General features: G+C 34.9%; 1 protein-coding gene across 2 annotated transcripts in view; it reads left to right on the forward strand.

Annotated features, from left to right (window-relative positions):
• Positions 1-23,375, forward strand: part of DCN (decorin) — a 35,208-nt gene extending 11,833 nt beyond the window's left edge. For both annotated transcript variants that reach the window (XM_032647039.1, XM_032647040.1), the window contains exons 3-8: positions 4,435-4,547; positions 8,158-8,371; positions 9,190-9,303; positions 13,563-13,656; positions 16,996-17,134; positions 22,656-23,375. In XM_032647039.1, the coding sequence (XP_032502930.1) occupies positions 4,435-4,547; positions 8,158-8,371; positions 9,190-9,303; positions 13,563-13,656; positions 16,996-17,134; positions 22,656-22,850 (869 nt within the window). In that variant the 3' untranslated portion in view covers positions 22,851-23,375. The remainder of the gene's footprint in view (positions 1-4,434; positions 4,548-8,157; positions 8,372-9,189; positions 9,304-13,562; positions 13,657-16,995; positions 17,135-22,655) is intronic.
• The last annotated feature ends 471 nt before the right edge of the window (positions 23,376-23,846 follow it).

A 23,846-nucleotide genomic window follows, 5' to 3' on the forward strand; every position in this document is an offset into this window, starting at 1 on the left:
TGGTAGACGAGTTGTCCAAAGGTCTTGAACTTCATGGGAAAAATGATGACTATAACAAGCCCACAAAATGACAAGAAAAACCAACTCAGAATCAAGTGCGTTAGGTGAAAAATCTGTGTGCGATAACAACTGAAAAATAGATTGCAGCTTTCAGGATAATATGCATTATAATTGTATTGTACAGAAAATTAAAAAAACAATCATTTGTCACAGACTTACAGACTAATAATCAGCAAGTTAGAGTTTTACCCTCTCTTCTCATTATTGATAATAATTACAGGTACCAGGAGTTGGGATCCTGCTATGCACTATAGTAGGAAATTATTTTCTAGAATAGCTTGTTGAATTCTGACCCAGTTGCATCCTAACAATTTGGGAGATTTACTATGAGAATATGTACCTTTATGAAAGAAGGATGTGAAGAGATGGTTGTAACAAAACATAGAAGAAAAGATCTTGAAGCCATGGCCATGAACTTTTCACAATGGGACAGCAGAATACACTATGATTTTAAAACTAATCAGTCAAAAATGTATTTCTGTACATAGGGCAGTAAGATCAAAGCTCTCATGAAAAATAGTCATTTGTCCTTACTTACCCAGAACTTACAGAAAAGAAAGAAAACTAAAATGTGGTCTAATACATAATAAGTTGATAGATCAGAATTTTGGAGGAGTTTGTTTTCTGGAGTGGTTATGACAAATATTATAGAGGGGGGTTGGGATAGTGGGTGCACTTTAAAGGACTGTTAGAACGGAAGTGGAAGAAAATGAGTGGGTGGAGTATTCCATAAAACAAATTATATGAACAAAATGAGTAGCTGGGAATAAGCACAGTATGTTCAGGGGACAGTGTAGATCAGCATCTTTTAAAAATATGTACATCGTTTCCATGCATCCATGGCATATCAGGTAGTTCTAGAGTGAGGACTCATGCATCTTGTTCTTGGTTTAGTTTAGCCATGAGGCACTGTGGAGAAGCCACTTAACTTCATTAGGTTTCTGTTTCTTTACCTATGAAAAGAGAGTATTAGACTGGCTTGAAAGTTCCTGATTTCTGGGACAAGTAAAATTTTTTGAATGTTGAACAAGTTACTTTCTTATGAAGGTCAAAACCAAATCCAACAAAATAACAACAACCTGGCATCTGCTATCAGAATCATTTTTTTAAAGAAGGTATATTTAAAATGGAGGCAGGAGCTAGTCTCAGAAATGTGTGTGTGTACATGTGTATGTGTGTCTAATAATTTACATTAAAACTAACCAAATTGCCCTCATAGTTTTCTGATTATGATATAGACTGATAAGAACCTCATCATAGAGTCTACCTGATCAGAATTTGGAAACCATAGATTAGCTGATACTCAATGGTCCTTCCCTTTGTGACATTCTAAGAACTCATAGCTAGGATAATTTCCCCTTTGTATTCTGCCTATACTTTTTGAGTGAGCTAGTTAATACCTCAATACCTTGTCTAGCCCTTAAATGTACAGCATGTTATTGGGTCTGATGTCAGAATAATTCTTGTTGGGGATACAAATAGGTATGATAGGAAAAAATATATCCTGTTGGAAGCCAGGACATTAGGCTTTTCATCTGCATTTTGTTGCTCCTAGCTACATGAGCTTGTTTATGTCACTGAACTTTTTCTAAAAATCATCTGAAAAAATGATATTATCATACTGCCTTACCTGTCTCATTGGATTGCTGTGAGGTAAATGAGATAACATATTTTCAATTTTCTTATAAATTTAAAGCTAAATAAAGTTTTAATAGTAAAGTGCTGATATGTGATGTCCCTCAAATGAATATGAATTTTCTAGTAATTCAGAGAAGATTGTAGGGTTATGATTTTTTTTTATCATTATAACAACTCTCTAAGAACTAAGCTGCAGGAACCACAAGCCTGGTTTTTTTTATGCTAAATCTTCAGGGAAAAGATGTAAATAATTCACCCCAAGCAGTTCCTATTACTATAAAATTCTAGGATGACATAATCAAAATTGTCAGCCATCCAGATATATCATTTTCTCTTCACATCTGAAATGTATCTTCACTTTGGCACTGAACAATTGTTAAGGGGCCACTATAATATAAGTTCAACAATGTATAAAACTAAGCATAAGTGGGAATTAAGACTTTGACAAAGAAGCCCACGAAGTAATGATGAAATGTAGGCAGTAACTTTTCTCCAAATGAAAGGAAATGTGCCTTTTCTGCGTTGAAGAACACTAATTACCAAAGATTTGGCAGAAGTCTACCACTCTTAATTGCATGAAATTAGCAAACTGACATTTCTGAAAATGGCAGTGATCATGAGTATATAGCGCAGTTAAATATCCTCCTACAAGGTAGCTGTTCTGGTGGTTTGCTGTTCATCGCTGAAAACACTTCATTTTTGTTATTTCTCTGTGAACTATTTCTGTAGTGAGTTCTTGGAATATATTTATGCATGTACAGAATTACCTGCACTTTGATATTCAAGTTTATAACCATAGCTGATCACTGAATTGGGAACTAGACTTTTTGCCATTATCAACAGAACAGTGATAATGTGAACAAAAAAATTTGGGGGGGAAAGAAATCAAAAGTTGGTATTTCAGATACATTTTGTGTAATTTTCATGGCAATATGAAAATAGGAATATGGTTAGCATGATAATTTACCTGTATGCTTACATAAGATTGAAAATTGAAAAGATATCTTCCCAACATAGCAGTTATTATATACCCTGTTTCAATTTTCCTTTTAATTGAAAACTGTAGACTGAACCCTTTTTTCCATGAGGATGTGGGCAATTTCTGTTTTGTTCCTGCTATATCCCCAGAGCCTAATAAATTAATGGTGTCTAAAAGGTATTCAATAAGATGTTATTGAATGAATGAAAGAATGATCTTCAGCACTTTAAGTCTAAGATATGATGGAGAGGTTGAAAAGCATTTTTGATTTACGTTATGCAATCTTAAAATATGAAAATGACCATAGGAATTTGAGTTAATAAAATATCAAATTTTTGCTTACATCAATATGGAACAAAGCCAATGGAAGAAAGAAAGGAAAAAGGCTATATAATTTAATATTTTCTTCGTTAACATTCATAATGATAATTTATTTTATTTACTTTTTATTTTTTAATTTTTTATTTTTTTTGCAATACGCGGGCTTCTCACTGTTGTGGCCTCTCCCGTTGCGGAGCACAGGCTTTGGATGCGCAGGCTCAGAGGCCATGGCTCACTGGCCCAGCCGCTCTGCGGCATGTGGAATCTTCCTGGACCGGGGCACGAACCCGCCTCCCCTGCATCGGCAGGCAGACTCTCAACCACTGCGCCACCAGGGAAGCCCGATAATTTATTTTAAATTCCATACCTTTTGAATAAAAGCAGTTGATCCTTATACATCTAGTTGAATGACTATTGAACTGTCTTTTTTTAATGCCATAGAGCATTTGGTTTTTCAATGTGTTTACATTTATAAACTAAAAACAATAACTCAGTTATTTATATCTAAATTTAAAGTCCAAAAGTAAAGCTTCATATAATAATTTTTTTTTTTTTTTTTTTTTTTTTTTTGCGGTACGCGGGCGTCTCACTGTTGTGGCCTCTCCCGCTGCGGAGCACAGGCTCCAGACGCAGAGGCTCAGCGGCCATGGCTCACGGGCCCAGCCGCTCCGCGTCATGTGGCATCTTCCCAGACCGGGTCACGAACTCGTGTCCCCTGCATCGGCAGGCGAACTCTCAACCACTGCGCCACCAGGGAAGCCCTCATATAATAAATTTTAGAGAAGTTATATTAACAAATTTTGTTCATTTTATTCTGATTAGCTACATATCTATTGGTCATAAAATTGATATTGTTTTAATGTTCCAATTAAAACTGAAAGAACCATTCTCCTAAAAGTTTGGATAAACTTTCAAGTTTTTGACACATCAGCGTGGTTGCATATTCACATAATTTTAATTTTATATGTAGATCTGTGACAGCGTTAGGTTTATCAAAAGGATCTTTGATGATTTGGCTAAAGCTCTTCTCTACTGAAAGGATATCTATGTAGAAAAATACAGGTTTACAAATCACTCCCACTTAACACTTATCAAAGGAATGATTTTCTAAAACAAGAACAATGAGGTAAAACACACTGTGTACTGAGACATCTGAACCATACTTTACAAAATATTAATTTTCCTATTATGCAGAAGAGTAATTACATGGGGTAAATAATGTACCTGTTTATGATTTTTTAAAAAATCATTTGACTTCGTTGGAAAAGATAGAACAGATATTTTAAACTACAGTTGATATAATTCCTAGAAGAAGAAAAATATGGTAGCAGTAAAACTATCATTGAAACATTGATTTCTCTGTAAACCATCCTTTGTGATTCTGTAGTCATGTGTCCCTTTTCACTGAGTGCACATTGCTTTTACTCTCATGCTAGGTCTGGAAAAAGTGCCAAAAGATCTTCCCCCTGACACTGCACTGCTGGACCTGCAAAACAACAAAATAACTGAAATCAAAGATGGAGACTTTAAGAACCTGAAGAACCTTCACGTAAGAATTATTATTTATTTGAGTTATAACAAGATCTTACTCAAAGTATTTTTGAAAACAAAACTTAGGTAAGGCCAAGATTACCATACGGTAATAAATAAGCACGTAAGTGTTTATTAAATTCTCTTTTTAGGGGGTGATAAAGGAGCAAAGCACTATATTCATTAACCCCTAAAAAAACATCCAATTTTCTTACATATACCTCATATAACTTTAGTATTGGCTTTCTAAAAGATATGTTATATCTTAATCTTCTCACACATTTTATCAATAAAAATCTTTATCTTCCCAATCAGAATGTACTTCAATAGTGGAACAAAACACAAAATGGACTGATCTTAGTATTATTTTATTTCATTGTTTTTTTTGTTTTCTTTCATTCATTTTCTAGGACATGCAAATGGCTTTGTAAAGGCTCAAAGACTGGCACCAAGAGAAAAAAAATAAATGTCTATATAGCTATATATTTTGCTTTGTATTTAAGATTATGCATGCTGCATCCTTATCTGTATCTGTGTTTTTATTCTGCTTTTTCACTTACTTCTACTCTATTGTAATGTAACACATCCAGTCTACCAGTCAGGATTCCAGTAGAAAAGAGATGGCATGATCAAGGCAAGATTTAGTTATCAACTTTCTGACAGCCAAGATGAGAAAAGCAATAAACATTTATCCATTAGGAGAAAATTTACCAGATTTTTTCCCGTTGCGGAGCACAGTCTCCGGATGCGCAGGCTCAGCAGCCATAGCTCACTGGCCCAGCCGCTCCGCGGCATGTGGGATCCTCCCGGACCGGGCCACGAACCCATGTCCCCTGCATCAGCAGGCGGACTGTCAACCACTGTGCCACCAGGGAAGCCCAATTTACCAGATTTTTAAAAGGAAGCAAAGAATTTTTCCTTGAGATTTTAAGATTGCCCATGGAACAATTAACAAAAATAATAGCAAGTAATAAAATGGCATCATCAAATTACTGAAGTATCCAACAATATAAGCACATTACGATATAAGTAGTGAATATTTCAGGCACTAAGTAAGAGAAGAAAAAGACATGCTCTCATATCAGGTTACCCAGTTAATGTTATTGGAGAATATGGAACAAAGGCGACATAGAGGATTAGCAGAATTTTGAAAGGAAGGGAAGAGAGTTTTCTGTGCAAGAGGAAAGGAAAGGCAGAAGAAAATGAGCAGCAGACAAAAAGAGAAGATGGCTAAAGTGAAAGATACAGGCTCCAAAGTAGTGGAAGGTAAGGCTTGTGCTGGAGATCTCGAGCCCTGGACCAATGAGATCCTTCTCCACTGATAGGCTACTGGACATGGGCCCCTACTCACCTTCTCTCTGCTTTCATGTTATGATTTCACTGGGAGTGAAATGCTGGAGGTACCAACAAAGTTTGTCAGTGAGTATTTAAACTATCATTGGAATAAGTTAAAAGAGGTGATAATAAAAAATGAATATATTAGTTTCAATAAACTAAAATATGAAAAAGCTTCATTTTTTGGCATAACTTTAGCCTAAAGCTACTTTTTTAAGGAAGGAAAGTTCTCTTATACCCAACTTCCTGTATGTTTAAGTATAATCTCAATAATTTTTTTAAACTCCTCATACCTTAAATAAGAGATACCTAGTTTCTGTGACATTCTCACTAAATCTGGTGTTTGTAACAATGTGTTCTTTCTTTTCCCCGTCTCCTGCTAAGTATGTTTTTAGGCAACTTATCATCTTGGCAATCTCTTTCTTTCTGCTTTAAAGTATACACTGGAGGAAGACAGAGTTCATTAGAGTTTCTAACCATTTAGAGGGTGTTAAACAGCTATTTTTCTCTTACTCTTTCATTCATGACCATTTCTATCCCTGTTATTATGCAAGTAAACATCATAATTTCAGCCAGGAAAGCCACCCTTGAATGAGAAGGGAGAGAAATAAAAATTTACCAAGGATTAAAGTAGAAAGGATTTCTTTGCCTTTATAATTAAACATCCACCATTTTGGCTGCCTTTTAATGATGCAAGTTCTCTCTTCTCTCCTCTAGCTCTGGCTTTTACTGATTTTCTGGACATTTTGCTTGTTAATATCAATTTCCTATGACTTTAACCCTCATGGGTTTTTGAACTTTCTGTAATAGTCTTTGAAATTTCCTAGGATTTTGTTTTAATCAACCAATGTACCTGTTAGGATTAGTTAAAAGATTATGTTACTTGTAATAAGTTTTAATTAGTCAAATAATGTGAACTATATGAGGATGTACATGGGTCATTAAACCAGCTGTTACCTTCAGAAAGTAGTCCTGCATTTCTGAGACAGAAAGTTCTCACTGTTCTATTACTCTAGTTCCTATTTTGCCTCTCTCCATTTTCATATGCTCCTAAAAATGTACTACAATTGAAAATACAAGTTTCTTAAACCTTGATAAAATTATCCTAAATTCCTTAGGATTAGTTGATAAATTGACTTAAAATAATATCAGTGTTGTTCTGTATACATATAGATCATTGGAAGAGAATGAGGTAGTCCAAAAGTAGGTGTAGCAATATCTATAGTATAACAATAATGGATACAAGTAACTTCCTATATGAATGGAACTCAGAAACATTTTTAAATTACCCCAAAAATAACATATTTGACTACATAAAGCCCTTATATGTAAAAAGGGCAAAAACAGAAGAAAAATATATTGTCTCTGCATATCCTATTATCTATACCTTTATTCTGTAAACCAGTTATTAAAATACATTAAAACTTAAGAAAATGGGCTTCCCTGGTGGCGCAGTGGTTGGGAGTCCGCCTGCCGATGCAGGGGACGCGGGTTCGTGCCCTGGTCTGGGAGGGTCCCACATGCCGCGGAGCGGCTGGGCCCGTGAGCCATGGCCGCTGGGCCTGTGCATCCGGAGTCTGTGCTCCGCAACGGGAGAGGCCACAATGGTGAGAGGCCTGCGTACTGCAAAAAAAAAAAAAAAAAAAAAAAAACTTAAGAAAAATGTGAAGTTTTGTGAGCAAGCAATCCTTCTCCTCCAAACAATAAACGGTAGCAAAATAAAAAAGGAAATTTGTTTAACCTCTCAAGTGACAAGGAAATGCAAAGTAAAGCAATGAGCTGCAACATAATGTGCTAATTTGGCAAACTTTTAGAAGACGATTATATCTAACTCTGTGAGGCTGCAAGAAAATGTTACTCTCTTGCATTGTTTGTGATGTTATAAATTAGCGCCACCCCTTTGTAGTGGAATCCATGACAACAACCAATGAAGATGGACTTTTAGGTTGAAAAGCTGACTGGAGAATGGATGCCTGTGGCACACGATTCTTTACAGGTCACTCTAGTAATTTCAATATTTTGGAGTATTTATTGTTTAAAAATTAAGTATCTCTATCTATCTATAATCTGTATTTTATCAAATTTCTCTCCCCTTTACTCCTGATGTTCAGGTCCACATATGTTTTCAAGTAAAGGAAGCAGATCAGTTTAATTTTTTTCTGATTTCTTCCAATTTTGCAGATTTCTCTGCTAGTCCCATGAATGGAATGAATAAACCACACACTTGCTTTACATACATATTTATGTGTGGAAGGTTTTGGAATTAAGATGTTGCTTTTGTTCACTGCCTACAGACGTTGATTCTTATCAACAACAAAATTAGCAAAATCAGCCCTGGGGCATTTGCACCTTTGGTGAAATTGGAACGACTTTATCTGTCCAAGAATCAACTGAAGGAATTGCCAGAGAAAATGCCCAAAACTCTTCAGGAGCTGCGTGTCCATGAGAACGAGATCACCAAAGTGCGAAAGTCTGTGCTCAATGGATTGAACCAGTTGATTGTCGTAGGTACAGATATTCTTATAACTCTAAGACCAGGCAGGATTCAAGGTTCACCTTAAGAGATTACAAGTAAGCTTTAGCTACAGGAAGGTAAATTAGCTAGAACTTACATGTCTTAATACTATAAAAATAACAGTAGCCGGGCCAGGAGAAATGGGATTTTGAATCTGTGCCTTAAGACGTTTTTATTCTTGTCCTTGAGGATCTGAGAATGTGGAAGAAAGCTCTAGGGCAGATGCTACACTAGCTGCCGCATGCCCAAGGTACAGGATGGAATTAAGTAGTGCTTATTAGAGATATTTGGAGGATACCTTTCTGTTGTGGGAATTTGTTCTAGTCTGAACATCTATAAATCATTTGCTTTAAAAAAATGTGTTCTAAAGCTTTTCTCTATGTGTGGTAAAATATTTGTAATTTTATAATTGGCTTAAAAAATCCTAGATTCAAATTATTTTAACAACATTTTAATATATCTTAGTAAAGTAATTGCCCCGTAATAAGTGTGATTTGTAAACACTTACTTTTATTGATTTCTAGGCAGACCTGTGTATGGACCTTAAATAATTTTGTTGTTATCATTTTTGCTACTATTGCTTTCTCATACATCTTTGGGGTTTTTTGTTGTTGTTCGTTTTCTGATTGTTTTAATAAGGGAAATTTTTACCCTATTTGCCATTCCTTTGAGAAGCATGTCCTTTAATTTCTCTTTTGTTTTTCAGGCAAGTTGTTATTAACCCAAATTTCTTCTTGTTGAACAGACAGTACTCTGACTTGCAATATCCTCAAATTGTCCTCTAAAGGCTTTGCACTTATTGCATTTGTAGAACTTGGCACCAACCCTCTGAAGAGCTCAGGCATTGAAAATGGAGCCTTCCAGGGAATGAAGAAGCTCTCCTACATCCGCATTGCTGACACCAACATAACCACCATCCCTCAAGGTGACGAAAATTCTCCAAAGCAATTTGAATATCTAAATCCAAAGGCTTTGGCACTGAAAAATGGTTTTGGAAATTTGAATGGTGACTCAAGCGGCCATTCTCTATCCCTCGAAGTGTTTCTACTGAACCTAGCTGACCACTGGGCTCTCTAGGCTCACAGTAGAGCTGCCTACTCTTTCACCTATAAAGTCTCTTAAATCTAACATAAAATGTAGGTTAACACACAATGATTTTATATTATGGAATTGTGATATCACAGGGAAAAAGTACAGTTATTTAAAAAATAGAGTGCTTTAGTGGTACTTTGTTAAAAAAAAATGATATGTGGAAGTACCTCTGATATTGAGCCAATTTTTACTTTGAGTCTCTAATCCCTTAGTGAAATCCTTTCCATCTTAGGACATTCTAGTCATTACTATCTGAATAACAGGACTCACAGTGGTCACATTCTTATTTAAGAGTGGTGGTGTGTGCTGTAAAGAGTGTGGATTTTGGGTGTCATTTGCATGAGTTCAGACTGTAACTAATTGGCTCTACGATCTTGGACCAGTTATTCAACATGTATGGCACATTTTTTAAATCTGTAAAGTGGTAATAATATTAACATCCACTTCATTGGGTTGTTTTAAAACTAAATAAATAGAGAAATATCTGGCCTGTAGATAAGTAGTGGATTAATATTACCTTCTATTATTCATTAAAAGTGTTTTAAACACTCCTTTTGCCTAGGCAAAGTACAAACACTGGAGACAGGGCAGTGAATAGGATGTAGACCTGCCTTCAAGGATCTTATTGCATAGAACAAAGACAGGCAAATAAACAGCAATCATCATACAGTCACAGGGGTAAGCTCATCATGCTAAGGCTTAGCCAGGAGAGGCGCATAAGCCAATCCTTGTGACAGAAAAGGCATCAAATCACCAAAAATAAGTTTCTCTAAGTTTTACATTTTTCTGGTCCCAGGTTTTTCAGTCTCACAAAACTGCCTCTGTATTCTCAAATTTTCCCCTTAGTCTGGCCCTTCCTCAACTTGGATGTCTTGTTCTTGAATTGGGTAGAAAATATAGGTACTTGCCCACAGAAAACAACTTCCCTTTACTGTGCTTCCACAGAAACTTCAAGTCTAGAGAGTACGGAGTCCATAGAATGCTTCCTTACTACCCCTTGCCCTCTCCACAGTCTTTTTGCTACAAAGTATGTTTTTGATGCCCATTAATAGCAAGTACTGGTGCAGATGATAGATAGATAGATAGATAGATGGAGATTGATTTATAGTTCACAAAGTACTTTCATATTGAGTCTCTGACTTGTTACATGTAACAAGTAATTTTTTAATCCCAAGTACAAGGATTTTATATTTGTAAATATATTTTTAATTTATATTCACAATAGTATATTTTATTATATATATATACATATACATATAATTTTCTATATTATCTTGCCTAAAGCCTTAGAGCTGTAGGAGGTGAAGTAAAGTAGCTAGAAGTTAAAGTCCAGGTATTTTTCACTACTTGATGCTGCCAGATGACTTGCATTAAGTACAATCTTTGATTTTACTGTCCTTCTAATTACATCTCCTAAATATACCTCAGTAACACATTTCATCACTTAGTGATCAGTTTTCCTTGATTTCTTATATGTGTCTATCCCTATGCTAGGTGCTCTTTTCTCATCTTCTCTAGCTTGCTTTTATTTACTAAACTCTTAATAATATTAAAATCATAGTAAGTTTTATTAAGCACTTGTGCCCAATGCTTTTCATAGCTTCTGTTATATGAATCTCAAAACAATCCTTTATAGTAATATTATCACACCTGTCTTATAAATGAGGAAAATAAGTCTTAAAGAGATAGTAAATTGTGACCAAGGCCTTAGAGCTAGGAAGTGGCACAGCTGGGTTGTGCTGGGCTGACATCAGAGCTCATGTGTTTGACCATTTCACTCTGCTGCCATCTTAAGTCCTTCTTCCTGTGAATATTTATGCCTGTGTCATGTATGAGTCTACCTTTCCTAGGCTGGGACCCTTATGCCTGGATGCCACCACTTTCCAGGAGTCTTAATTTCCATATATTATGTCCCATCACTGAGGGACATGAAAAGACCATGGAGGAGTAGAGAGATTATAAATTCACACTCTGGAGTTAGACCAACCTGGGTGAGAGGCTTGACTCAATCATTTAGCTGTTTTGTGACTTCAGGCTAGTTATTCCACATCTCTAAAACCTCAGTTTTGTTACCTATAAAATGAAGGTATTAGTGACTCCTATCTTCTAGGATATTTGTGAGGATTAATAGATGTGTCAATAAATAAGACTTGTAATATATATAGAGTACTTGGCCCAAAGTAAGCTCTCAATATATTTTATCTTAAACATGGAAAAGGAAAAGAAAAAAAAAGTAATTTGGCTAAATGCTATAGTGGCAAAGGCTAATGATATTCTTTATAAATTTGCCTCTCTCCATCCCATTGCAAAATTTCCTTCCACAGTCAAACTTCCCATAACTTTTTTTTTGGAAACTGATGTCCCACAAGGGAAGACACTTAGAAACAAGGTAAGAATGATGGATGAGATGATAATTGGTGTTCCAGAGACACTACATTTTTTTTAATGTCTTTTCATAGTGATAGGGAAAAAAGGACATACACTCATTGCTTTGTTATATATTCACTTGCTTTCTTTACAGAAGTATTTTAAAAATCCACGTTTATTTATTCTAAGGAGACTCAAGTGGTTGAAATCCCTTATTCCGAGAGTGACTGATTTCCTGACATTTACTCATAAGAATAATGCCATTGTTATTCCATTTCCTCCATTTAAGAACATGTTATTTTAACTCTCTTTGGCCATCTGGGAGCATATTACTTTCCCCACTTAGTAGCTAGATAGCCTACAAAATGGGTAATTGTGAATCTCTGTTTCCTCATCAATGAAACGAGGTTAATGAAAAATAATTTATACATTGAAAAAAATTACATGAGCTAAGTTACGAAAATGCTAATCTCAGTGTTCAGCACATAACAGACATTTAGTAAGTAGAAGTTCCTTTCCTTAGTATCTCCCACACAAATCATACTACTATTGAGAAACTAATAGTCATTTTCAAATCAAATAGGGAATAAACTTTTACATTAAATAGACGATCTTGACAGAATTCAGTGGGTTGCAATGAAAATTTCAGACCAAACATAACCTGTGATTTTCCAGTTTTATTCTTTATGGACAACCAACCAATACTATTGGGTTGGCCAAAAAGTTCTTTCGGATTTTCCTGAAACATCTTATGGAAGAACCCGAACGAACTTTTTGGCCAACCCGATATCTGCTAAGCAGATGTTAGTTCTACATGTGACCCATTTGCTATTTTCTTTGTAGTTATTGCTGTTCTTGTAAATGGAACAATATGCCATTTAAAAAGCTGTATAAAAACCTAATAGAGCCACAGATGGCAGGATGAAATGAAAATAAAAGATTTAAACTTTTAAATTTACATTACTAAATTTTTAGAAGTCGTAGCCATTCACGAAGTACTATCCAGAGGTTTAGTGGATACTTTGGATTTAAAATATTTTCCCCAGGTGCCCCACATATGGCAGATCACTTGATTATAGGTCTCTGTACTCGTCTTGTATAAAGAAACAGTTTTGATTTTAAAGAAACAAGTCAGTGTTAGCTCTTGCTACACACTGTATTACAGAGGCATTTGATGTTTTCATGGAAAACTTGATTAAAACTAAAGGCAGCACAGTATATAAGTGTTAGTTATTAATTATGCTCATTAATAAAATACCTGGTTAAGTTTGTTTATAGGTTGAACTTATACATAATCGCTTTATTGTAGTGCAAATGCCCATCTCCTCAGTTTACAGTTATTATCCTTTGTCAATGGCAGTGCTAGCCCATTAACAAAGCTGTAAGAAACTAATGAGATTCAGGGTTTTTCTTCAGTTCTACAACTGTATCCTGGCAGTAGCTAAGACAAAAATCTACTACATGATAAACCCAGTCCATGTTTTTGTCATAATAAATCTAGGAGAAAAGCAGAAAGGGCTTGTACTACTTCCCAAAAGATATAGTATTGTATAAAAGGGATGAAGGAAAAAGATGAAAAGCAAAACTGATGAATCAGATGCAAAGAAAATCCTTTGAAACTGTATGTCTTTTGGAAAATTGATGGCACATGTTCTCATTAAGTCTTCGTACATTCTCTAATTACATTTATCTGCTAATTTAACTTCTTATATTTCCATATTGCAGGTCTTCCTCCTTCCCTTACTGAATTACATCTTGATGGCAACAAAATCACCAAAGTTGATGCAGCTAGCCTGAAAGGACTGAATAATTTGGCTAAGTAATAATATTCTTTCATAACATTCTATCAGTAAAATGGCTAGGTATATTGTGCCTATATGCTCAGAATTAGAAACGTGATGATTGATTCTTTTGCCTAAACCACATTTTTTATTGTTGTTTCTACAAACCTCAAACTTCAGCTTGCCCAATTATTAATATTAAAAAAAACTAATGAAATAGTGTTCTTATCATAACCCCGCCAAAATCACCCTTATTTTTTATGAATACCATATTGTTTTTAGATTAATTTAGATATATGTACAAGATATTTGATTAAATCAGTATATTCATTCAATCTGTTCTAACTTGACTGTATGAAACAGAAGGCTAAGTAAATTATAACATAGTATTCAGAATTTGAAAATGTATTAAAATGAAAGCTACCGGACATGGGAATATTGGGCATCTCACACTACAGTACAGAATAGTTATCATGAGATTCTCTAATTCCTGTTCTCTAAAGAGTTTAAAATGTCTCTGGACATTTAATGTACTCTAAAAAAACTTTTTTTCTGAGCCTTCTTAACTTTTTCTTTCCTTATAGATGATCACTAGTGCCCATCCTGCTTTCTAACCTAACTTCAGTCTTTCTGTATTTGCAATGTGGTGAAGCAATAAAAAACGAGTGCTGGCAGACCCTTTCAGCTGTCTTCAAGGAACACTCTGCTCTTCATCCACACGTATTGCTGAATGTCCTTACCGAGAAGCACAGGGTTGTACCAAATTGGCTCACTCCTTTTTTTGCATATACATTTCATAGTGGATAAATAAATATAAAGCATATCATTTGTCTCTGAGGAATACCTAAGAGCAGATGGATATATAATGCAGTTTTTCCCATTTCTGTGGGTATCCCCCAGTGACCCAGTGGAGCGTGAGGCCTGAAGGTGTCATATGCATGTGACTGTAGCTGCAATATATAACCCTGGTGTCTCAAATGATAAGAAATCCTTTATCTAAAGCTATTTTAATTACACTCTCTAATGAAGAAGATATTTTTCAAAATACTGTTATGCATTACCTACCTTTCTATGTTGATTAGGTCTCTCTAGCTGGAGAAAACTGTAGGAAGATAAGTTGCATTGTTTATTGTGTAGAACAATTGCATTGTTTAGTCTGCATTGTGTAGAGCTGTCTTTTGGACAGCTATTATTATTGGATTATTATTATTATTAGGAGGAGGAAGAGGAAGAGTAGAAGTTGGGATTGACCATAGTATAAAATTCAAAATATGGTAAATCAGTCGTAATATTTGTGCCATTTTAGAAAAGTAAGTTTTTTTGTACTGAAAGTGGTATGGAGATTTTGAGTTTCCTCTCTTTAATATACAATCATATGCTTTGTATCAAATAGAAGCGTAGAAGTATAAAGAGCTAATAAACTTTGAAAAGGTCAATAGAAATGAAGATTTCTGTTTAAATGGATTTTGAATTCCATTCATTAAATCAGAGGAAAATACCTCATTGGCCAACAAACTTTCCCAACTCTTGAATTGACTAAATACATTTCTCTTTGAAATCAAGTCCAGAAAAATCCATCTATTAAACCATCAAATCCTTATGTTTTTTGCTTCTCACTGATTTTGGAACATGAAGGGTATTTTGGTGATGAAAATCAAAACTGAGGAAAGGAGAAAAAAGCAGCCACTGATCTCAGAATATTGTTGCAGTGCAAATATTCTGATTAGTTACTAAGAACAAGTGAAGAGAAAATACTGTATGTCCCTCTGCAAAAAAATAAAGTGTTTTAATCAGGCAAACTTCCCTTTTCTTATTAAGCATATATATCATCATCTCCCCTAATAGGTGGAATATTCTTCGATAGAAAGAATCATGGTGGTTTTTGAGCCATGTCTCCTCTGCCCTCACAAGCCTAAGATAAAAGTCTTTAACAAAATAGGTTCTCAAAACATTTGATGAGTGAATATAAATTAATCATTGAAAATGTAGTTTACTTCAATAGATAATTAAGATTATTATATTCTAAGAAATGTGTTAGCCCAAATTGGATGTGGGATTTAGAGTGCTATAAGAAATAGAGACATGATTCTGAAATAGAAAAGGAAAGACCAGAAACAAGAGATGGAAGTTTAAGACTGGGAAAAAACAAAAGATTATGAGTCAAGATGCCAGGTTGATAATCAATAGGTAAGACAAACCAACTGTGCTATTAATAGCCTAAAATCAGTACACTTTAATCTCAGTTATTTCAAATACCAAGTCATGATTAAAATTGGAAGACTTTGGTTACCTAAACCAACATCTAAATCCCAAAAGGGCTCAAAGATCTCAACTAGCTGAAAGCAAGCAGGAATCATCCTACAAAAAGGACCCAAGTCTTTTCCACTAAATTTGAAGGAATCCAATAGTTTCTTCCCCTTTCTCTTCCTTGGAACTTTCTGGTTCTCTTCCACAGCCTTGTTGCCTCATCTCTCTCTGCCCTTTTGGATTGACAGAACCCAGTTCTGACGGAGATTTATTCCTAGAATGTTTGGTACACAAGTTTTGTCTTCAAGTCAACTTCTCCTGACTTTTGAATCCCATTTACTGTGAGGGGACATCACAGCTGCAGACTCTCACTTGTTAAACATCTAATTTAAAAAAAATACAACCCAAAACCTTGAGTGGCATTGTATAAGAAATGTCAGAGGGGCCAAGATCAGGGTCAGAGATCAGGGCTCTAGAGGCCAAGAATGTTGGCACCAGGCATATTCTGACAGTTAACAGATGGTCACTGATAAACTCAAACAAATGTAAAATGCTAATTCTGTTAACCTTTGTGGCAGGTAGGTTTATTGACTCATTAGAACCTTTCACTTTTTATTTACAACAAATAAATTTGCGTAATAAATATACAATTGCTTGGTTTAGAAAGTGCCAGAAATGATAACGTTCCTTTCATTTTTCTCTCAAATGAATTCACTGTATTCATTATGCAGTCAATTCAGCAGCTATTCATCGATCATATCAAGCTCTGTGTTAGTACTGGATATACCACAAGACAGTCACTTTTCTCAAGGCAAGATGCACAAGTACACAATCCTTAGAGTTTTACAAGAGGGTAATAACAGGATGCTACATGAGCATTCACTAGGGGTACACCGTATCCAGTCTGGTACTGTCAGAGGAGTTTTAAAGAGGGTAACTCTGAGCTGAAACCTTAAGAACCAATGGGCTCTATCCAACTCAGAAAGTTTGGAAAAATCACATTAGGCAGAGGTAACAGTAAGTACAAAAGCAAAACAAAATTCTTTTCCTATTGACTTGATTAATCACACAATGCCTGTAAGAAGGCATCCACGTGTAGTGTATCCATTCGTTTCTGTTTTCTGTTGCAGGTTGGGACTGGGTTTCAACAGCATCTCTGCTGTCGACAATGACTCTCTGGCCAACACTCCTCACTTGAGGGAACTTCATTTGAACAACAACAAGCTTATCAAAGTGCCTGGTGGGCTGGCGGATCATAAGTACATCCAGGTAATGCAATGCCACTAACTATTGTGAGGAATATCTAGGGAGAAAATCCTCCCTACTGGGATGCTAGGAGGCAGGAAGCTCTGCTTAGAAATTCTTTTGCAGAGATATTTTTAATGTTTCTACATATTCATTCTGGTTTTGTGAAATCTATAGGTTTAAATTAGTATTACTTTTTTAAAATTAGGACTACTGCCTTGAACGTACTATAATGCTTGCTTCCAGAATGTAATATTTTTTTTTTATAAAGCAGGGTAGTTTCAAGTCACAGATCAGTGTAACAAATACATACTTGTTGGAAAAGATGATATCATCTGTAGTGCGTAGATATGGAATAAAATAGTAATTATAACCTTTAGCTTCAGCAGATGTCATATAGGTCAAAAGACAGTGTTTATCTATTGATAGTAGTGTGACTGACTGAATTAACTTTATATAAATTATCAAGTTATAGTGTATTCTTAAAGATAAGAAGATATGGTTCAGTGGCCTACTACGGTAATATAGCTTTACAGTCCATAAATCTATAAATGTAAAGCGTGCTTATTACCTTAAATAATCATAGTAATTTCATATATAACAATATAAGATTTCCATTGTTACCTTGAGGAAATTAAACAAACTCATTATTTAAATTATATATTTTTAAAAGATCAATAATGTGGTCATCGACAGATTTTACATATTTGTATATTTCTTCTAATTTTTCAGTTTTTTTAAAGATTGTATTTAAATTGTTTCTTTCAGAAATTTCAGTAGGTACTTAGTGAAATTATGGTGATTCCGAAACTGTGTCTTAAACTGACACTCTTTTACAGATAAAACCATTATATAAAGTTGAACTTTTGGTAATCTAGTATCTCAACTTCTTTGTTTGGGATTCAAAATGGGTTTTTCCTTTACTCTGCTGTCAACAGTGTCAATAAACTTCTGATCTCTTTTATTTTATTGAGTTGTGCCAAAAACTCCAAAGTAAGTTTACAGATCAAAATTTACATTTGCTAGCTTTCAGTAAAGTGTAAGAATTCTACATATGAAGATGAAATTAAAGACGTTTTATTTCATGCTGGTTCATTTTCAGTGGGTCTTTGGTGGTGGTGGTAGAGTGGTGAGTATGCATAGCTTGGAGCCACAAGTAAAACCAAGATGCTTGGAAGACCTAATAAAAATAACTAATGTTGTCATTATTAAGGTTTTTGTTGGTGGTGGGCTTTCTTGTTTGGTTGGTTTGGGTTTTGTTTTTAGATTTCACAATAATAATTTTCATCTTCTTGATTACTGTTTTTCAAATTTTAGTCTGGACATATTACTGAGTTCATAAAATCAGTTTAATAGTTTCATTTGGAACATCCCATGGGATGGGATGGAATAAGTTGAATAGAATAGAAAATGTCACTGTAATTGCAAGTATTTTATAAAATTTTTGTTTCATATGCATAGATCCATATATACTAAAGCTCAATATATAGTGTGTGTCTTACTGTGGATCACAGAGAAAAAATTCTAAAACATGCCATTTTGAAATCTTTGTTGAATATCAGCAAATCTCATGGGCATTCACACAGAGCCCCACATTCAGAAGGACCTCACTCTTGGTTTTCCATCTCTAATTGGCATCCATGTACCCATTTTACCTGCACTTCTAGAGGGTCCCAGGGGTTTCACCTACTCTACTTTCTTTTCTATATCTATATAGTCCAATTATTTTTAGCAAAATCATGTAATTATTCAACCATCACCACAATCCAGTTTTAGAACATTTTGATTACCTCCAAAATATCCCTTTTATATATTTCTACTTGTTCTTAATCTCATCCCCAGCCACAGGGAACCATTAATCTACTTTCTGTCTCTATGGATTTGCCTTTTCTAGACATTTCATATAAATGTAATCATACAATGTATGGCTTTTGTGGCTGGCTTCTTTCACTTATCATAGTAATTTTAGGTCACCCATATCATAGCGTGTGTCAGTAATTCATTCATTTTTATTGATGAATCGCATTTCATTGTATGGATATACCACATTTTGTTTGCTAGTACTACACCTTTTGATAACTGTAGGTCTTGATTATGTTTAGAAATTAGAAATGAAGGCCCTCTAACGTTGTTCTTATTTTTCAAAATTTTGGCTATTCTTGTTTCTTTGCATTCCATTTAGATTTTAGAACCAGCTTGTTCATTTCTTCTCAGATAGATTGCTAGGGCTTTGATAGGAGTTGTGTTGAATCTGTAGATCAATTAGGGGAGAATTTTCCTTGTAATAACATTGAGTCTTCCAATGCACAAGCATGGGATATCTCTCTATTTTGTCTTTATTTTCTCACGGCAGTATTTTGGCATTTTTAGTGTGCAAGTTTTACAATTTTTTATTGTTTGTTCCTAAATTTTGTATTATTTTTGATGCTGTTGTGAATGAATTGTTTACCATAATTTTATTTTTGAATTTTTTGTTGTTAGTTTATAGAAATTCAGTTGATTTCTGTGTATCTTTCTTCTACCCTAGTGCTGTGCTGAAATTGTTTTTAGTTGCAGTAATTTTTTGTGAATTCTTTTGGATATTCTACATTCAGGATCATGTAATTTGTAAATAAAGAGAATTTTAAGTATTCTTTTTTATCTGAATTCCTTTAATTTCTTTTCCTTACTTCATTGCATTGGCTAGAATCTCCAGTACAAGGTTGAATAGAAGTGATAAAATTAGATATCTTTGCCTGGTCCCTAGTTTTAAAGGGCAACCAACCTTTTGCCATTCAGCATGATGCTAGCTATAGGTCTTTTGTAGATGCTCTTTATCAAGTTAAAAACATTCCCTTTGATTTCTAGTTTACTGAAATTTTTTATCATGAAAGCGTTTTTTCAAATGCTTTCTCTTTTCTATTGAGATTATCATGTGATTTTGTCCTTTATTCCTTTAATATGCTATATTAAATTAATTGATTTCCAGTTAAATAAGTTTTTACACCCTTGAGATAAATCATGCTTGGTCTTGGCCATGGTGAATAGTCCTTTTATAATGTTGTGAGATACAGACAGTTTCCTAATATTTTGTTAATTTTTTTGTCTATATAGGAGATATTTAATTGTAGTTTTCTTTTTTGTGATGATTTTTGTTTGGCTTTAAGAAAATATTGACCTCATAGAACAGGTTGGAAATTTACTTTCCTTTTTACACAGACTAATACTTTCTTTATGTCTTGATATTTCCTTCTCTCGTTTTCACTATTAGCCATAAACTCTCACCAAACACCTCTCTCCTTTCTTGTTAATCACTTCTGAGAAATGGAGAATGGTCAATGACAAGAAGAAATTTTCAAAGTTTGAGAATCACACACACACACACACGAACCTCAAAGATACTGTTTTGATTTTAATATTCCTTGTTTCTATTTTTGTAATACATCTATTGTTCTCCTTCTAAACCCTTTCTTAATCAAGACCCTTTTCACCAGCATATGAGTGCAAGTGTTCTGGTAGGTGGAACAATATTTCAAGTCAATTATTATTATTATTTTTTTTTGCGGTACGTGAGCCTTTCACTGTTGTGGCCTCTCCTGTTGCAGAGCACAGGCTCCGGACGCACAGGCTCAGTGGCCATGGCTCACGGGCCCAGCTGCTCCGCAGCATGTGGGATCTTCCCGGACCGGGGCACGAACCCGTGTCCCCTGCATCGGCAGGCGGACTCTCAACCACTGCACCACCAGGGAAGCCGTCAAATCAATTATTTTAAGGGAGTACCTCATAGGTTTTATAGCTTGCTTTAGAAATTATTGCCTTAGCATTATATTTTAGCCTTGGTTTTATGATCAATTCACTTCTTATTCTTCAGAATTCACATATAAATAATGGGAGTAAAAACTCATTTCTATAATTCTTTTTAAGTCTGATATTAATTTCCCTAAGAAAATCTATGAACAAATTACCATTATCTTAAACATAACCATAAAATATATTTCAGAAAAAATTTCTGATGAACTATAACATTATATTCATTGAGCTGAGTTTGTAACATAGAATACATTTTTGTTAAAAATTTCTTGGTCTATATATTCCAAATGCAGTGACATTCAAGCTTTTCTTAGAGTTTGTGATTTTTAATTTTGATTCTAATACTCTATACCCTCTCTTACTTCACTATATATTACTTCCTTATTTTATATAATTCATTAAAAGGTCTACCATTTTATCTTTGCCCTGAAAACATAACATTCCATGTAGACACAATTTATGAAATAACCATGAATTCATTCATTTATTCATTCAACATATATTTGTTGAACACCTACTCTGTTCTAGTAGACACTGGAGATACAGTCACGAACAAAACTGAACAGGTTTCCTACCTCATAGAGCTTTTATTCTAGAGGAGGAAAACAGACAAAAAGCAAATATGTGTTATATAGTGATCATTACACTGAATAAAAATAAATAAATATAATTGGAACAGAAAATGGCAGAATGGGATAGTCAAGAAAGACTTCTTTGGTAAGGATAAATGAATTACATGAGTCAGTAAGACTTGGAGACATCTTGGAGAAGTTTATGCCAGAAGGAGGAAACAGTGTGTGTCAACCTGAGGAGGGACCATCCTCTAGAGAAGAGAAACAAGTAGGTTAGGGTGGTTGGATTGAACAGTGAGGAGAGATGAGCTCAGAGTAGAAGGATGCCAGATCATGTAGGATTTGTCAGCCACTGTGAGAACTTTGGATTTTACTCTGCATAAGATGGGAAGCTGCCAGGGTATTGAGGCAAAGATGATATAACTTGCTTACATTTTAAAATAATTGGTGAAAGGAAGGAAGGAAGGGAGGGAGGCAGGCAGGAGGGAAGGAAGGAAGGGAGAAAAAGAGAAAGAAAGAAAGAACAGATTTCCAGAAGGCAAAAGAGGAAGCAGGAAGAACAATAAGGGCAACTTCAATAATCCAGAAGGAAATAATGGTGGCTTTGGATAAGGCTGTAGGAGTAGATATGGGGCAGAACTAGATTATATGTGCATTTTGAAGGTTGCACTAGCGGGATTTGTTGATGGTTGGGCAGAGAGTATAAGAGACAGGGAGAGTCAAAGATAATGTCAATGTTTTTAGCCTGAGTCATCTGGAAAGACTGAAATGTCATATACTGAGATGAGGAAGAATAAGGGAGGGAAAAGCAAGATTAAAGAGAGAGAGAGGGCTTCCCTGGTGGCGCAGTGGTTGTCACCTGCCGATGCAGGGAACACGGGTTCGTGCCCCAGTCCGGGAAGATCCCACATGCCGCAGAGTGGCTGGGCCCATGAGCCATGGCCGCTGAGCCTGCATGTCTGGAGCCTGTGCTCCGCAACGGGAGAGGCCACAATGGTGAGAGGCCCGCGTACCGCAAAAAAAAAAAAAAAAAAAAAGAGAGAGAGAAATCAAAAGTTTGGTTTGAGAAGTATTAAGGTATTTAAAGTGAAGGATGAGTGTACTAAAAAAGAATAAAGTATATACGTGTATGGTCTCAATATATTTAGAGGAAAATAACCATGTGCCATTATTTTGGGTTGTAGGTTGTCTACCTTCATAACAACAACATCTCTGCAATCGGCCCTAACGACTTCTGCCCACCTGGATACAACACCAAAAAGGCTTCTTATTCCGGGGTGAGCCTTTTCAGCAACCCAGTCCAGTACTGGGAGATCCAGCCATCCACCTTCCGATGTGTCTATGTGCGCTCTGCCATTCAGCTCGGAAACTACAAGTAGTTCCGAAGAAAACCCTCGTTTTTATAACCTGGCAAAATCCCGTTAACGTCACTACTCAAAAAAAAAAAAAAAAAAAAAAAAGAAAGCTAGATACTGGAAACCTAACTGCAATGTGGATGTTTTCCCCACATGACTTATTATGCGTAAAGCCAAATATGCAGTTTAAATAATGCCTACAATAAAAAAAAAATATTTTGCCTGCCATTTTCAGAATCCTGTTTTGAAGTTTATTATTGATGTTAACTGAGCTATTGCAGATATTCTTATTTCACTAAATGTAAAATTTGGAGTAAACAATTTAGTAGAGCTTTTAATTTCCAGAAGAAATCAATAAAAATGGTATCAATCTTCTGTAACTCATAGGGGGGGTTAGCGCCTTTAACATAGTCTAGCAATAATGTATTCATCCCCATTATTACTGATTAAGCCTCATTTGAGTGTGTAAATTCAATACAGGCTATGTAAAATTTTTGCTAATGTCATTATTTTGAAAAAAAAATAAATTCACAAGTACATTTTAAATTACTATTGTATAAAAGCGTAATTGTAAATCTTCCCTAACCTCAATTTTCTGAAGAGAGTAAACATCGCTTTCTTGATAAAAACAGCACACCTTTTCAAGTTCTTAGGTATGTATTCTACCTCTGTCCTTTGACATTTGTGCATTATAACTTACTTTATCTATATTCAGTATTAAGCTGATAAGGCACAAAACTGACTTTCTCTTATTGGTCTAAAAAACCAATATTTTTAGTTACTAAATACTAAACCAATTTTAAAACTATTATGTGTGTAATCAGGCTGAGCATTTCTGTACTTACTAGATGTATTAGAAATATTTCCTGCATTTAGTTAAACCTTCAATTTAAAATTTTTTTTCTGCAGGATTTAGAAATAGCTATCAAAGAAGACCATTCAATAAGCCTGGGGAATGGGCTGATTTACCAAGAGTAAATATTTATCAAAAAATACATTTATGCTATCACCATCTAATAA

The sequence above is a fragment of the Phocoena sinus genome, chromosome 10, assembly GCF_008692025.1.
Source record: "Phocoena sinus isolate mPhoSin1 chromosome 10, mPhoSin1.pri, whole genome shotgun sequence".
Taxonomy (NCBI): domain Eukaryota; kingdom Metazoa; phylum Chordata; class Mammalia; order Artiodactyla; family Phocoenidae; genus Phocoena; species Phocoena sinus.